A 15,334-nucleotide genomic window follows, 5' to 3' on the forward strand; every position below is an offset into this window, starting at 1 on the left:
AAAATCATCCCCTACCTAATATCTTCTTTCTCAGAACTGATCTTTAGTAATGTAATTAGGTCACTGTTAAAAAGTTTTTCCTCTCCTATTATACTAATACCCAAAAGTTGATGTCAAATGAGATTAAGTTCGAACTAAGAAGAAAACAACAAAAGAAGAGTGTGTCAAAACAATTAAACCTAAGCAAGTTGTTCCCTGACTAGTTGTTCTTCGGTGCTCAATTCTCGAGACCAAGTAATGTGTTCAAGATCATATGCTCCCAACCTCTTGTGCCTCTTGTACCAGTCTTGCAGTGATTGCACGGAATGGAGAAGAAGTTCCTACGTCTTCTTCAAGTAAGCCTGTGGTGGTAAGCAACAATCTGTTTCAGGGAAGTATTTCAAGGTGCACTTTCCTGTTGACTCATTTATCTCCACATCAAACTGTGGTAAAAGCGGCTGTCCTACAACTTGAACATGGGAGACACTGCAGAACACCAAAACAAATTTAGTTGAATTCATTGAAGGCATGGATACGCCAAAAAAAATGGTTCTATGAAAAAAAGAAAAAAAGGTATATAATAGCTATAATTGTATCTCAAGGCTAACCATATATAGTATAAATCGTCCATTTCCTGTTTCTGAACTCTACCAAGTAGCTCAACCATTAAAATTCCTCCAATGCAAAGAACAGGTTCTGGTAGCTTGAATTTTTGTAGGCAGTTTTTCTGTTAACATGTAAAAGCAATTGCAATTTGAATGTCACGAAAACCCAACAGTGGACTAATTCATGATATTTTTGTAAAACTCTTTGGACTGGCTATCAGAAATGGATTTGACCAGTTAGCATTACTTATATCCCCAGCATATCCACAATACTTGAAAGTTTATCCCATTGAGAGCCCTTTGCTCTTAAAGTTCAAAACTTGCCCCTAGAATCACATTGTCAAGGAGGGGCTAACTTTTAAAAGGCCAGACACATCTCAAGAAGAATATGTCTACTTTCCCAGTTTCGTGTTGGAGGGGATAACTTTTAAAAGGCCAGAAGAATATGTCTACTTTCCCAGTTCAGGTTGGACGATCAAAATAGAGCCATAACTAGAAGAGACATTCGAGAAAGTCCTTCACCTCCCCGAAAACAAAATATAAGACAAATTATCTTGGACATGCTACTCACCTGAGCAACTGGAAATTCTGGAGAAGTATAAGTCCATATAAAGTTGTCAACAGTCACAGAATTATCTGTCACTTCAGGATGCAACTCTTTTACACACTTGGCATAACCCATTTTAAACCTGACAGCCTTAGATGAATATATAGGGAAGCCATACTGAAAATACGCTGATAAGAAAGGCACAAGTTCTATGTCAGTCTAAAGGAGGAAAAATCAAGAACCTAAAATACCAAAACAATACAGATAATCAGGACTAACCCTGGAAAGGGTGAATATGGATTTCAGTAACAAGACATAAATTAGCCATCAACTTGTAGACCAACGTCTCAGGTGCTGAAGGGTGACTTGCCCCTTTGCTTGACCAATATGAAGCTCTGTGTTCAACTCTATCACTTGGCTCCAAAGTATTATCAATGCTTTCTTCAGGATAATTATCAGTGCTAGATGCACAGATTGCCTCTGATATGCAATCTTTTCTTAAGAAAGGGTTCAATCCTCGAGCTAAAAATGCATATACTCGATGATTCCTCTTATGGTACTCCCATTCCAAACAAGCGCTCTGCCCAACTGTTACAGGTTCTATCATGTTGCCCACTTCGATGAAATCAGTGACAGTAGATATCTCAGGCAATCTCTTCAAGCAAAGATGTTTACATAGTCCATTTGTAATCACTTAAAAAATTAGGGGAAAAAAATCATGTCAGCTTCATTGACAAAAAGATAACCATAGAAAAAGTTTCTAATGAGAAAAAGTTAGATCAACCCAAAACTGAACATCAAGCTTTGTTTCTGGTGGCTTTCGTAAGTTGTCAGTTTCTAAAAGATAGTAAGAAATGCATTTGCAATCCAGTTGTTTCAATTCTTTGACACAAATACATAAATTTGAGATACACAAAACGAGAATCAAGTACGTTGTGTTTGGTTTTATTCTTTTTCAGTAACTAGTCAATTCCGAGTTCTAATTCCCCATTAGTCTTTAATATCTATAATTGAAACATATATACTCTCTTTGAGTTATAGGCGTACCCACTTTGAACTCCTGGTGGTGAGAGTTCAACTTCCAGCTTGAAAGGTAGTTACTCTACATGATGTCTATTAACTTGCATGAGATCTAAAACTAAGGAACTGAAATAGAATATAACCAAATTAAACCTTAGTGTGCTACACCAACAATAGCTAACTGCAGTGGTTGGTTCAGGAGACCTCAAAATTAAGTAAGCCCAAAAGTTACGTTAATTCCTCAGATAGGTACACATTTAATTCCTCAGAATAATCACTAGTTAGTTCGATGCCTACATATAATCACACAAATACTGCAAACAAAATCTGGGAATAAGAAAGTCATGAACTTACTATAAACACAAAAAATTAATGGTATACAAGTAGCATAACAAAAAAACAAAAAAACAACAAAAACAAAAACAAAAACAAAAAACCCACCACCAGCTGATATATTTGCTTACCGAATTGGCGCCAAGAGCTCGAAACAGAGCAGACACGAGCGAGATCAGAAGGGTCATCCAAATGCATGAAAATCTTTACGGACATGTCAGGTCCAATTACTTGTATAAAATCACCACAACGATCCATTCTTGGAATCTTTGGCATGGATCAAAAACCAGTACTAGCGAAAAAGAAAGAACAACTACCGCAACAAGAACACCCAAATAATCAACAAATCATCTGACTATAATTCCCTACGTTAACAAATAAAAATAATCAACGAAGTATTAGAAAGCATATTTCTTTTCCTCGAGCATCATCAAATTGTTTTGACTTGTAATTGAATTTGAGAGTAGCAAAACTTTTAATTACAGCAAAAATTCCGTTTTCGTGATTGTTAAAAAGGGAGATTACCTTCCTGAAAAAGAGTCGGAGGACGATAGATCTAGAGGCCCGGGTAAAAGGAAACCCTAAGAGAGAGGAAGAATCCCCTGAGCTGAAGTGAGAGAGAGAGAGAGAGAGAGAGAGGGGCATCGAATACACCGACTGGTTTTTTAGCTTGTGATGTTATGATGATACGAGAGAGAGAGGACACAAGTAAAACTGGCCAATAACAAAAAGACAAATTTGTTTTTTCGATTTTTTAGTAAATTTATAATTCATTAATTAAGTTTTGCAATTTCTATCTAATGCAATTATAAAATTATTATTACCATTTATAAATCAATTAGGCTACAACTTTTTCAATTCGAAGTAGCAACTACATTTAAGTAATATATATATATATATATATATATATTTTATATAACTGCCTAAATTCTCGGCATATTATTTATTAATTGAAGTTGGTAATGTCTCATATATTGGAAAAAAATCTTACATCTTCAGAAAATTTATTTAAGAAAAAAAAAAAAAAAGTTTTAACTTAAAATAATGGATTAACTGTGGACAAGCCCGGATTCAAGTGTGATATGGGTTTAAAATGATTTAAGAAAATATGTAAACAAAAACAATTTGATAATTGATTTTGGTTGGTAGATCTTATCTTAATCTTGTTCTGTCGACGTCAATCTTTGAATGTTTGACAAAGTAACACCAGCTTGCTCGCGAGTTGATAGGAACAGACATGGATGATTCGGCAGAACAAAAATGGTTTGAGTTAGTAGGAACAAAAAAAGAAGAAATTTTCTAATAGTTTTAAGAAATACAGTTTTAAGCGAAGATGAAAAGGAGTGTTTTAATCTTTAATGATATTATTAATTTAATGCGGTGTGTAATGTTGTTGTGTAAAAGAGAAAAAAAAAAAAAAAAACAAAGGAGTGGGGTCGTCTTCCTCCAAACCCTTTTTAAGATAAGAATGCCCAAAGTGGCAAAGAATTGCTTTTATTCATTCTTTCATATACATATATATATATATATATATAATTACAAAAACCCACTTCGACTTTTTGAAGATTTCACGCAGGGATTCTTAAAAATTACGAAATCCATGTATATACTCATAACGTGTGTGTTTAAGCAAGTGTCAAGTGATGGAAACACAAACCAGGACTTTCTCTGTGTGTGTGTGTGTTGAATCCAATTTGGTTGATGGGATTATTTTAATTTAATTCAATTACCACAAGTATGCGTATGGAGCTTGGCGGTGTAGTTGCTAAAAGTGTGATTAAGTATATCAATTGACAATTACTATTATTTTATAACAATTGTTAATTTAATTTAATTCAATATTTGATACTTAATTAATACACTTTTAACTTTACTATATTATTTCTGCTATAATCTCGATTAATGCTTAACAATAAAAATATAATTAACGAAATTTTATTTTAATTACTCAAATTATTAATCACAGATAAAAAAGTTACAGGGTTAGACCAATTCTCACAACTGATTTAGGTTACTATTGATAAACTGCAACAAAAAAGCAAAATAAATAAATAAATAAATAAACATTAAACGTACCTTTGATTCACTCAGTTCATCTGCACATGGTGGATTGAGCAACTGCAAATTTAGTAGAGAAGATAATTATCAGGAAATAATAAAAACCATCTCTAGAAAACTCCAAATCCTAGCCGACGGAGCTTCCCCAGAAAATCCTAAAAATTCCGGCCCAACCATTCGTGCTAATCCAAGGCTAAACAAGTGTGTTTAAAGTGGGGTGTTCATCCCCTACAAGATAGTAACAAATTTTTAAAATTTCCTGTGATTTTGGCTGCGGGTCAGCCGTCTTTCTCTTCTCAGCCGCTCACTCCACCACGCTTCTTCCCGATACTCTTGGCCTTGGGGTTCACCCTTCTAGAGGCAGAAGGAGATAGAATGTCTTCTGAAGATTCCCCGCAGATAGCAAATCTGATAAATTTAGAACGCCTCTTCTTCCTTATCTTCTTCTCCTTCCATCAATCACGAACCCGATCCCGCGCGCGTCTCTTCCTCTTCTTTTTCTTGGTTTTCAGCGTGCTCGCTCCTGCCTCCGGAGGGATGCCGTCTCTTGCTCTGTTTCTGGTTTTCAGCTTCAAACGGGGTCGTTTTAAGTGGTGCCACAGATCTGGGCCTTTGGACTTCTTCCTCTTTTCTTCACCAATGCAACCTGCATTCAAAAATTTTGCTCATAAATTGATTTTTAACTCAGAAATTTACTAAAAAGTTGTTCCAAATGTAAGTAAAAAGGACATAAAAAATATTATCAAAGTATAACACGCCAGTTAGTAGCTACGAACTTTGAAATACAAAATGCACATGCGCATGTTTAATACAAGCGAAGCATCAATTGTTAACTAAATAAGAAAGGGCAGGGCAGAGGAAGAAAAAGAAAAAGAAAGAGAGAGAGCAAATCCCAATCGTTCAATGTTGGTTCTAGGAGGATCATACGTCAAGTGGATCGGATGATGTCCGCACCGAAATTATGGAATCAGCAAAATAATAGTGATAATAATAAGATTGCTTCTGAGGTAACCTGATTTGTAAAGCTCGGGGTGCCCAAGATTCTGGGATGCTCATACTTTTGTAATGTATTTTGATGTTTTACGAGGTCTTTCTGAAGGCTCATGCGATCCTCTGTAATCAACTGAAACGAAACATCATCGTTGTCCTTGGTCTCTGCATCCTCTTCTTCTCCTTGCTGCCCATGTTCATTGACAATTAATAAAAAAAAAAGGAATAATTTAATATGAAATTATAGTAATGAATAGGTTAAAACTTAATATATATATATATAGAGAGAGAGTCAGTCATGTGCTCTGATGACATGGTTGGTTTATTTCATTATCAATTAGAAATAAGAAAAAGAGAGGGTAAATTAGTGAATACTCAAAATTTGTTTATCCTTTGAAAATGTTTAGAGAGGAAGATGGACAACACCTTCAACTTTCAATTTCAATAATATTTTTTATTTGTTGTTTGAATATTCAACTTTAAAAATTAAAAAAAAAAAAAAAAAACACTATCAAACAAAAACTGGCTGCTCCAACTACCAACAACCCCTTTTTTTTATTAAAAAAAAAAAAAAATCTTGTTCCAAAATAAAGAATAAAAAACCACGGGGCACGTGTGGTTGGTGAAGACTGTTATTATATGTAATAAATTATTTCTTTTTATATATTATTTAATAATTTTACGTATTACATTTGTGTCAATAATTGAGTAATAATTTTATTCAGCATATATTTAAAGAAAAAGTGTTGTAGTATGCATTGCAAATAATTGAGGAATATAGTTGGTGGTGGATTGTTGATTAAAAAAAAAAAAAATGAAATGCAAGTTTAATTTGTGCAATTTGGTTGGTGGTCAAATTCAAACCTTTTGTGCTTGACTGCTAGAGTAGAGTATTCACCATTTCTACTTACCCACTCACTACTTCCACTATAAAAAGCCCAACCTCTATCACCCCACAAAACCCAATTGCATTCCCCTCTCAGTATCTTTTTTTTTCGCAACTCTTCCAAGAAGAAGAAGAAGAAGAAAAATGCAGAGCCTAAATCTAGAATCAATTCTAAACAATGCAGACTCCTCTGCAACCCTGCCTCTTCTCCTTCTTCTATTCTCAATCGTCTTCCTCATTGTAATCAAACAAAAATCCTCCAGGAAACTACCTCTCCCTCCAGGTCCGCGCCCATGGCCCATCGTGGGCAACCTTCCCCAACTGGGCAAGAAAATGCACGTCTCCATGGCCGACCTCGCTAAGACCCACGGTGGACTCATGTCCCTCCGTCTTGGCACCCAACTCGTCATAGTCGGCTCTTCCCCTGAAGCAGCCACCGAAATTCTCAAGACCCACGACAAGGAACTTTGCGGCCGCCACGTCCCCATGGTTTCCTTCGCCACCGATCCCAAGCTCAACAAGGACTCCATTGCATGGTCCTACGAGTGCGGCAAAGAATGGATGGCTTTTCGTGCCCTCATGAGGACAGAGCTATTTTCCACCAAAATCGTTGAAACCCAGTACCATGTTAGGGAGAAAAATGTTCGTGCAATGGTGGATTATCTGAGCAGGAAACAAGGTGAGCTGGTGGCCATGAGAGACGTTGTGTACATCTATACATTTAACACATTGGGAAACGTCTACTTCACGAGGGATTTTATGGATTTCGATGGAGAAGAAGGGAGGAGAGTGAGTGCTCTTGTAAGGGAAATGATGGAGTTGTGGAGCGCACCAAACATTTCAGACCTCTACCCAATTTTGAGCAGATTCGATCTTCAAGGACTTCGCAAGAAGGCTGATGTTTGCGTTAAAAAAATGTGCGATCTATGGGATCACAGCATCAGAGAACGAAGAGAGATCAGGGGCAAGAGTCGCCATGATAGTAGCGATTTGGCGCCCAAGAACAAAGATTTTCTGGACATCCTGCTGGAGTCTGGATTTGATGATGAACAGATCAGTTATATCTTCCTGGTAACATCTCTTTCTAGCTCCACGTACGCATCAATTCTTATTATTCGCTACTTAATAAGTGAAAAAATTATGCCACTTACTTTTTCTTTCTTTTTTCAGTAAGATAAAATGAGAGCTAACCTCAGTAAACGACGAGCTTACTTCAAATATAGAGCTTCCATATACTAATATTAATGAAAATTCGTGCAGGAACTCTTAGCTGCAGTGTCTGACGGTAGCACATCAACAGTGGAGTGGGCCTTATCAGAAATGGTGAAGAACCCTGAAGCTATGAAGAAAGCTCGCCAAGAACTCTCAGAGCAAATCTCTGAAAGCTTTGTAACGGAATCACAGTTGCCCAAACTCCCTTATCTGCATGCTTGCATCAAGGAGACGCTAAGACTCCACCCACCAGCCCCAGTTTTGCTGCCGCGCCGAGCAGCCCAAGACTTAGAAATCATGAACCACACCATCCCCAAAAACGCCCAAGTCTTGGTCAACGTGTGGGCCATTGCAAGAGATGAAAAAATATGGAAAGATCCCATGAGTTTCAAGCCAGAAAGGTTCATCAACTCTAGTGTGGACTACAAAGGCAACGATTTTGAGTACTTGCCATTTGGTGCTGGTAGGAGAATCTGCGCTGGGTTGCCTATGGCCACCAGACAAGTTCTGCTGGCTTTGGCTAATTTAATCCACCAATTCGAATGGTCACTTCCCGACAATTTACGGCCAGAGCAACTTGACATGGAAGAGTTGTTTGGTGTCACCTTGCTGAAAGAGAATCCTCTTGCCCTCATACCCAAAAGGAAATTCTAAGAAAACTAAGTTTAATTTGCTGATTGTTGAGAGTATCTTCTTATAATTTATTGTATCAACCATGTACTCAGCTTTCATTTCCAAAATATTGCAAAGATAAGAAGAGATCGATGGTGATCTCTTCACTTTATTTTTTTATATTATAATATCTTTTATTGTTATAAAAAATTAATTTTTAAAGTATGCACAATTCCATCAAAGTAAAAGTAGAAAGAAAACAACACAAAAATTTTACGTGGTTCGGCAATGTGTCTACATCCACGGACAAAACTGGTAAAAAAAAGTTCTACTATATAATCTGAGAGTACATCACCAATAGGTTAGCAAATTTATTTATAGAGAGATCAGTAGGGTTCTTCACAAATAAAAAATTTCTAGAATACATATAAAATATTTTTCAAAATAAATACAAAAAAAAATCTAAATAAATTATTATCAAAATATAGATAAATATCACCAAAATTCAAGAGACATTGATAAATCTTCCCCTTGGTTTGAATTTCTTCTATCATCAAAGTAGCTAACCATCTTGTCGCACCGTCTTACCAACATGCCTCCATTAGAGTGCTACTGAGTATCACATACTTCAATCAAGTTTACACCGTCCTTAAATTTGATATATGATCCTTGAACAGAGTGACTATCATTAAGTTCTTCACACACAACACCAATCATCTTATCTCAATAGTTGTGGATGAAGATCTATTAACCAAAAAACTAGCAGTATTCACAACTTCAGCCCAAAATTCTTGTTCCACACTTGAATGAAACAATATGGTTCGTGCCCTATTACAAAACGTCCTATTCATGCGTTCTGCAATATCATTCTGTTGTGATATCATAACACAAGTGTGGTGTCTCACTATACCTTCCATACTATAAAAATCATCAAACTCATGATTGCAAAATTCTAGCTCATTGTCAGTCCTATGATACTTGATCTTCCTCTCTGTTTGCTTCTCAATCATGGTCTTTCATTTGAAAAATGTTTAAAATGCATAATTCTTGGATTTCAGAAAATACACTCATAACTTCCTAGAATAATCATCAAGTAATGTCATAAAATATATGGCACCGCTCTTGGAGAAAACTTTGTATGGATCCTATAAATCAGAATGAATATAATCTAACTTACCTCTAGCCTTGTGCATGATCTTTTTGTTGAATTTCACTCCGGCTTGCTTGTCAAACACATAATGTTCACAAAAACTCAAATATCTTTCTTTATACCCATTCAACAAATTCTTTCTGCTCAAAACAGATAATCCCTTATCACTCATATGACCCAAACGTAGATGTCACAATTGATTCTAATTATTGCTCCATGATACTATAACAATTTCTCCTGAAATATTATTTCTTTGGGAAACATACAATCTAAATTCTAAACTATCTTTCATGAATACCCGGAGCTTTTGCACACTTTAAGAGTACTATTCTCTACATAATATTTATAACTCTGAGTTGCCAATGTAGAAAGAGAAATTAAATTTCTCTTTATCTGCAGAACATGCCGACACTCAATAGTTCTAATGATACCATCAAATATCTTCAATATGATATTACCAATGCCAATTACAAAAAACGAACTGTCATATCTTATATACACGATACCACTCATCTGCTTGTAAGTAGTAAACTAATGCCTATGTGGACATATGTGGAATGTAACACCAGAATCAAGAATCTATGAGTTCTTTCTATAATATGAATTCACAAATAGAAGTACCTCAACACTGTTGCTATTACTATTATTAGAATTATCTCTGTAGACTATATTAGCAGAATTGTCCTGCTCTTTTCCTCTCTTTAACATAAGGCAATCTCTCCTAAAGTGACCATTCTCCCTACACTCAAAGCAGTTTTCTTTTTTACCTATAGATTTTGATTTACCCATTCTCTATGTCTTTCTCTTGCTTACAAAACCTTCCCCTTTTATTCTATACTCAGTGAAGTTCTTTTATAATTCTTTCGATTTTAATGCGTTGCTAATATCATCTAGTGAAATACTATCTTTTCTATACAGTAGAGTATCAACAAAAGTATCATAAGAAGATGATAATGAACACAGAACAATCAATACTTGATCCTCATTTTTAATCTTAATATCTATATTATTCATGTTTATAATTAAAGAATTAAACTCATCAATGTGTTGTTTAATAAGCGTACCTTCACTCATTTTGAAATTGTGCAACCTCATTTTTTTTTTTAGATAAAGGCAAAACGTCAATGATTTTGCATACTTGCCTTTTTCGACTCTCTCATACTCTCAGAATATCTTTCTTTAATTGTCCCCTACAAACTTTGTAGTACCAGAGACAATCTCATTCTAATCGTTCACATACTGAAACTTGTACCACCATCAAACTTTTCTATCTTATACTTTATAGATGTCATCTTGAATCTCTAGATTGTACACTAAAAAAATAAATAGAGAGAAAAAACACTATCAAAAAATAAAAAACACTCATGAGGAGTCACAAGTGCATAGAAAATCATCAAATGCAACCAATGGAACACTGCACGCGCCGCCACGTGCTCCTCCATGCGTTGTCACATGCGCGACCACTAGAGATGTCACGTGCGGCCTCCAACCGCCTCTTGCTGCTGGTAGAAAACACCAAAAAATGCACAGAAACGTGCAACTTGACGGATCCAACATGGATCTGGTGAAAACGCGTCGAAAACACGTTAGGAACGTCGCAAATCGGGACTTGCGTGAACTTGGTGTCGCGACGCTAGTTCGTCTTCTCTAGCACGCGTTCTCCCTCTCTGGCTTTGGTTTCATGCACAGACGGGGTCGAACGTCGCAGATCCGCCTTTGGTTTCTCTTCTCCGGCCTTCCTCTTCGAGCAAATCGATTTTCTTCATGTGAGTCGCCGTGCTTCCAAGCTTATCCGTTTCATATCTGATTTCGTCGGTTGCCACTCGCGCAAACCAGTTTTCTCCCCCATTGATCTGGTCGAATGGATGTGAACACGGACCATTTCGTCCATTCAAGTCGTGTTGTTTGTTGTTTCGGCCTCTCTATGCAGTTCACCTTCTTTAGGTAACTAGAAAAACCAGATTTAATTTTTTTTTGTCACTGATTGATATGCTTTCTCTCTCTAATCCAGCTGAAAACTCGAGCTCTGATACCATTTATTGGGAAAAATTAATCCCTAAAGCATGCACAATCTTATCAAAGTAAAAATAAAAAGAAAAGAATACAAGAATTTTACGTGATTTGACAGTGTATGTACATCCACCGGTAAGACTGGTAAGAAAGAATTCTACTATGTAACATCCTTTACCTCCTAAATACAAAGTAAAATATTTCTTAGGATAAATACATCAAATATTTTCTAGGTTAGCAAACTTATTTATTATAAGATTATCAAAGTTTTTCACAAATAAAAACTATTGAGGATATACATCAAATATTTTCTAAGATAAATACAAAGAAAGTCCAAGTAAATTATTTTCAGAATACAAATAAATATCATCAAAATTCAAGACACATCAATACTTGTCTTTTTACATAAGAATTAAAAATATAAAAATAACTTTGATGCTACACTAAATATTGCTGCTCTAAAACATATATAAAAGCTTTATCTTTCGTGGTTTTGTGCTAAGCAACATCCTTTACCTCCTAATATTAGTTGGGGTATTGCTGTTTACCTATGATGCACCATGTAGTAGCCTTATCACACCTATTCATGCCAAATAAGTATTTTTACTTCGTCACTGTAGCAGTGATTATTTTTCTTCCATTTGCTTAGACATGTATCTCTTAATTGGGTCATGGACATAGTAGTAGAATTTGTCGACTGATTTTTAACAAATGCAGTTTTTTTTTTGTAAGCCTATCAATAGACACTTTCCTCGTTGATCAATATTAAAAAAATTTGCCTTCATATTCTTTGAAACTCGTTTGTGGTTTAGTAAAATTTTTAATTGTCTGTTCTTATTTTCCAACAATTTATTTGTTAGTTATTATTAATCTTTAAAAATACAATTCATGGTTAGATAACTAACCACCTAGCTAGAGTAAAATATTTGGATTGCCACTCCAAAGATCACAGAATTTAGGAGGAACCTTCAATTCATTAAGATGATCATATATATCTAGAGGTATAATATTTAACACGGCACAAGCAATGACCAAAGCATGGTAGCCTGAAGTTTATGATAAAAGAAATTTATTACATGGCCAAAAACTAAAGGAAATTCGTCAACAAACTAGAAAATTTTCAGAATTTTTTTTTGGGTATGAGGGCAAGAGGATTCTCTTTGAGCAAGGTAACACCAAACAACTCTTCCATGTCAAGTTGCTCTGGTCGTAAATTGTCAGGAAGTGACCATTCGAATTGGTGAATTAAATTAGCCAAAGCCAACAAAACTTGTCTGGAAGCCATGGGCAACCCAGCGCAGATTCTCCTACCCGCACCAAATGGCAAGTACTCAAAATCATTGCCTTTGTAGTCCACACTAGAGTTGATGAACCTTTCTGGCTTGAAACTCATGGGATCTTTCCAGATTTTCTCATCTCTTGCGATCGCCCAAACGTTGACCAGGACTTGGGCGTTCTTGGGGATGGTGTGGTTCATGATTTCTAAGTCTTGCGCTGCTCGACGTGGCAACAAAACTGGTGCAGGTGGGTGCAGTCTTAGTGTTTCTTTAATGCAAGCGTGCAGGTAAGGGAGTCTGGGTAACTGCGATTCACATACAAATTTTTCAGGAATTTGCTCTGAAAGTTCTTCACGAGCCTTCTTCATAGCTTCGGGATTCTTCACCATCTCTGCCAAGGCCCATTCCACTGTTGACGTGCTGCCATCAGATACAGCTGCTAAAAGCTCCTGTTCAAATTAAAAAAAATATATAATTATTTTATAATATATTTAAGCTGTATAAAAATGCCGTCTATTTATACTCATATGATAATTAATAAAAAAAAAATGCAATAATAAGTGTGCACAGTACTCATCAGAGAAGAAATTTACCAGGAAAATGTAACTGATTTGTTCATCATCAAATCCAGACTCCAGTAAGATGTCCAGAAAATCTTTGTTCTTGGGCGCCAAATCGCTACTATCATGGCGACTCTTGCCCCTGATCTCTCTTCTTTCTCTGATGCTGTGGTCCCATAGATCGCACATTTTTTTAACGCAAACATCAGCCTTCTTACGAAGTCCTTGAAGATCGAATCTGCTCAAAATTGGGTAGAGGTCTGAAATGTTTGGTGCGCTCCACAACTCCATCATTTCCCTTACAAGAGCACTCACTCTCCTCCCTTCTTCTCCATCGAAATCCATAAAATCCCTCGTGAAGTAGACGTTTCCTAATGTGTTAAATGTATAGATGTACACAACGTCTCTCATGGCCACCAGCTCACCTTGTTTCCTGCTCAGATAATCCACCATTGCACGAACATTTTTCTCCCTAACATGGTACTGGGTTTCAACGATTTTGGTGGAAAATAGCTCTGTCCTCATGAGGGCACGAAAAGCCATCCATTCTTTGCCGCACTCGTAGGACCACGCAATGGAGTCCTTGTTGAGTTTGGGGTCGGTGGCAAAGGAAACCATGGGGACGTGGCGGCCGCAAAGTTCCTTGTCGTGGGTCTTGAGAATTTCGGTGGCTGCTTCAGGGGAAGAGCCGACTATGACGAGTTGGGTGCCAAGACGGAGGGACATGAGACCGCCATGGGTTTTCGCCAGGTCGGCCATGGAGACATGCATTTTCTTGTCCAAGTGGGGAAGGTTGCCTACAATGGGCCATGGTCTTGGACCTGGAGGGAGAGGTAGTTTATTGGAGGATTTTTGTTTGACTATGATGAGGAAGACGATTGAGAATAGAAGAAGGACAAGAGGCAGGGTTGCAGACGAGTCTGTAGGGAGGATTGATTCTATTAAGGTCTGCATGGCCTTTTGTTTTTTGTGTTTTTTTTTTTCCTTCTCTTCTTCTGCCTCTACCTTTGCTCAATCTCCTACGAGTTTTGTGTTAAAGGATGTCGGGTTTTTATAGTAAAGTGCAGGCTTAGTAGAAGTGAAATACTGACGATTCTCATCTCGCCCAAGAAGTTTGAAGGAAGCTGTGTAGGGTTGGTTGGGCTTTGAATTATTGACCAATAAAGGAACATCTATGTCATGCGGCCTCCACACGCGTGGAGACTCAATTGATGCAGAAATTTAAAATTACAACATGTTGATAAGATATATATATTATGATTAGTGTTAGTGGACCATGAGCCGCCAGTCTCGTTTATACATCTAACGTCGTCATTCTTGGAATTGATTTAATGAGTTTGTTTGGTTTTAAATTTTCTGAAGCAGCCGCGACTGACCAGGTTTCCTTTTTAGGCATTTACCCCAATTAGCCCGCCCACCAACCCACCCGTTGACATGACATGCTGCGATCTTCAAGATAAGCGTAGTGGAGACTGACTACTGGCATATCAACAGTCGACACTTGTTTCAACTTTCATTTTCCTCTTTTTTTTTTGTTTTGTTTTGAGAAATGCTTTTACTTAATTACTAAAAACATATTGATAATTACAGCGTTACACAAATTACTGTTTAACTTTATAGGTTTTTGGTTTACTTTTTTTAAAATTAATTACTTAATTAATACAAATCAAAATTAAACAAAAACAAATTTTAATTATTTACTCAAATTTATTATCGATCGAATCTCACTCAACAAAATATAGAGATACTTACACTATAACAAATCAATATAACATTTTAAAATAGAATGACGGATGAAATTATTATTAGACAACTTCTCAACAAATGAATAGATCAATTCAAAACGATGTATAAGTCCCACATCCTAAGTCAGTCGTACATCTATTTCATTAGAAATTAATGACATTTTAAAGATATATTTTGAAAAAGGCTTGATGTAAGATGTTGAATAATAAAGTTTGATATATATTTTAAATATATATTTTATTAAGATTAAAGATATATAATGCAATATACAAGTAGGAGTATAGACACATTAAAGAAGTTAAATAATTAAATATTAAGATAATAAAAATTAATCTTTTTAATCCTATTT

The 15,334-nt window shown here is 36.1% G+C and overlaps 3 protein-coding genes across 6 annotated transcripts; 1 reads left to right on the top strand and 2 right to left on the bottom strand.

Annotated features, from left to right (window-relative positions):
* Positions 1-66: 66 nt before the first annotated feature.
* On the bottom strand, positions 67-3,213 carry LOC110810346 (F-box protein At4g00755-like). 4 transcript variants are annotated; one of them, XM_022036498.2, is made up of 6 exons: positions 3,010-3,208; positions 2,616-2,797; positions 1,411-1,824; positions 1,156-1,319; positions 588-706; positions 67-465 (listed from the first exon to the last, which is right to left on the bottom strand). In XM_022036498.2, the coding sequence occupies exons 2-6, from the start codon at positions 2,758-2,760 to the stop codon at positions 321-323; spliced, it is 987 nt and encodes a 328-aa protein (XP_021892190.2). In that variant the 5' UTR covers positions 2,761-2,797; positions 3,010-3,208; the 3' UTR covers positions 67-320. The 4 variants fall into 4 exon arrangements, with proteins under 4 accessions (XP_021892190.2, XP_088068269.1, XP_088068268.1 ...); XM_088212143.1 differs by having other exon boundaries at positions 2,616-2,849; XM_088212142.1 differs by having other exon boundaries at positions 2,616-3,208.
* A 3,274-nt stretch (positions 3,214-6,487) lies between these two features.
* Positions 6,488-8,422, top strand: LOC110810326 ((S)-N-methylcoclaurine 3'-hydroxylase isozyme 1-like). Its single transcript, XM_022036461.2, has 2 exons — positions 6,488-7,489; positions 7,679-8,422. Exons 1-2 carry the CDS (start codon positions 6,563-6,565, stop codon positions 8,282-8,284), a joined length of 1,533 nt encoding a protein of 510 aa, XP_021892153.2. The 5' UTR covers positions 6,488-6,562; the 3' UTR covers positions 8,285-8,422.
* Positions 8,423-12,348: 3,926 nt separating this feature from the next.
* LOC110810387 ((S)-N-methylcoclaurine 3'-hydroxylase isozyme 1-like) lies at positions 12,349-14,280 on the bottom strand. Its single transcript, XM_022036554.2, has 2 exons — positions 13,273-14,280; positions 12,349-13,128 (listed from the first exon to the last, which is right to left on the bottom strand). Exons 1-2 carry the CDS (start codon positions 14,191-14,193, stop codon positions 12,523-12,525), a joined length of 1,527 nt encoding a protein of 508 aa, XP_021892246.1. The 5' UTR covers positions 14,194-14,280; the 3' UTR covers positions 12,349-12,522.
* Positions 14,281-15,334: the final 1,054 nt, after the last annotated feature.

This window comes from Carica papaya, chromosome 9, assembly GCF_054855325.1.
Source record: "Carica papaya isolate Zhongbai chromosome 9, ASM5485532v1, whole genome shotgun sequence".
NCBI lineage: Eukaryota > Viridiplantae > Streptophyta > Magnoliopsida > Brassicales > Caricaceae > Carica > Carica papaya.

Coding starts and splice junctions, on each gene's coding strand:
- LOC110810346 (XM_022036498.2), bottom strand. CDS start 2,760: ATGCCAAAGATTCCAAGAATGGATCGTTGTGGTGATTTTATACAAGTA. Junction 1,825..2,615: donor GAGCTCTTGGCGCCAATTCG/GTAAGCAAATAT, acceptor TAATTTTTTAAG/TGATTACAAATGGACTATGT. Junction 1,320..1,410: donor CCATATTCACCCTTTCCAGG/GTTAGTCCTGAT, acceptor CTTTCTTATCAG/CGTATTTTCAGTATGGCTTC.
- LOC110810326 (XM_022036461.2), top strand. CDS start 6,563: ATGCAGAGCCTAAATCTAGAATCAATTCTAAACAATGCAGACTCCTCT. Junction 7,490..7,678: donor AGATCAGTTATATCTTCCTG/GTAACATCTCTT, acceptor AAATTCGTGCAG/GAACTCTTAGCTGCAGTGTC.
- LOC110810387 (XM_022036554.2), bottom strand. CDS start 14,193: ATGCAGACCTTAATAGAATCAATCCTCCCTACAGACTCGTCTGCAACC. Junction 13,129..13,272: donor AAATCAGTTACATTTTCCTG/GTAAATTTCTTC, acceptor TAATTTGAACAG/GAGCTTTTAGCAGCTGTATC.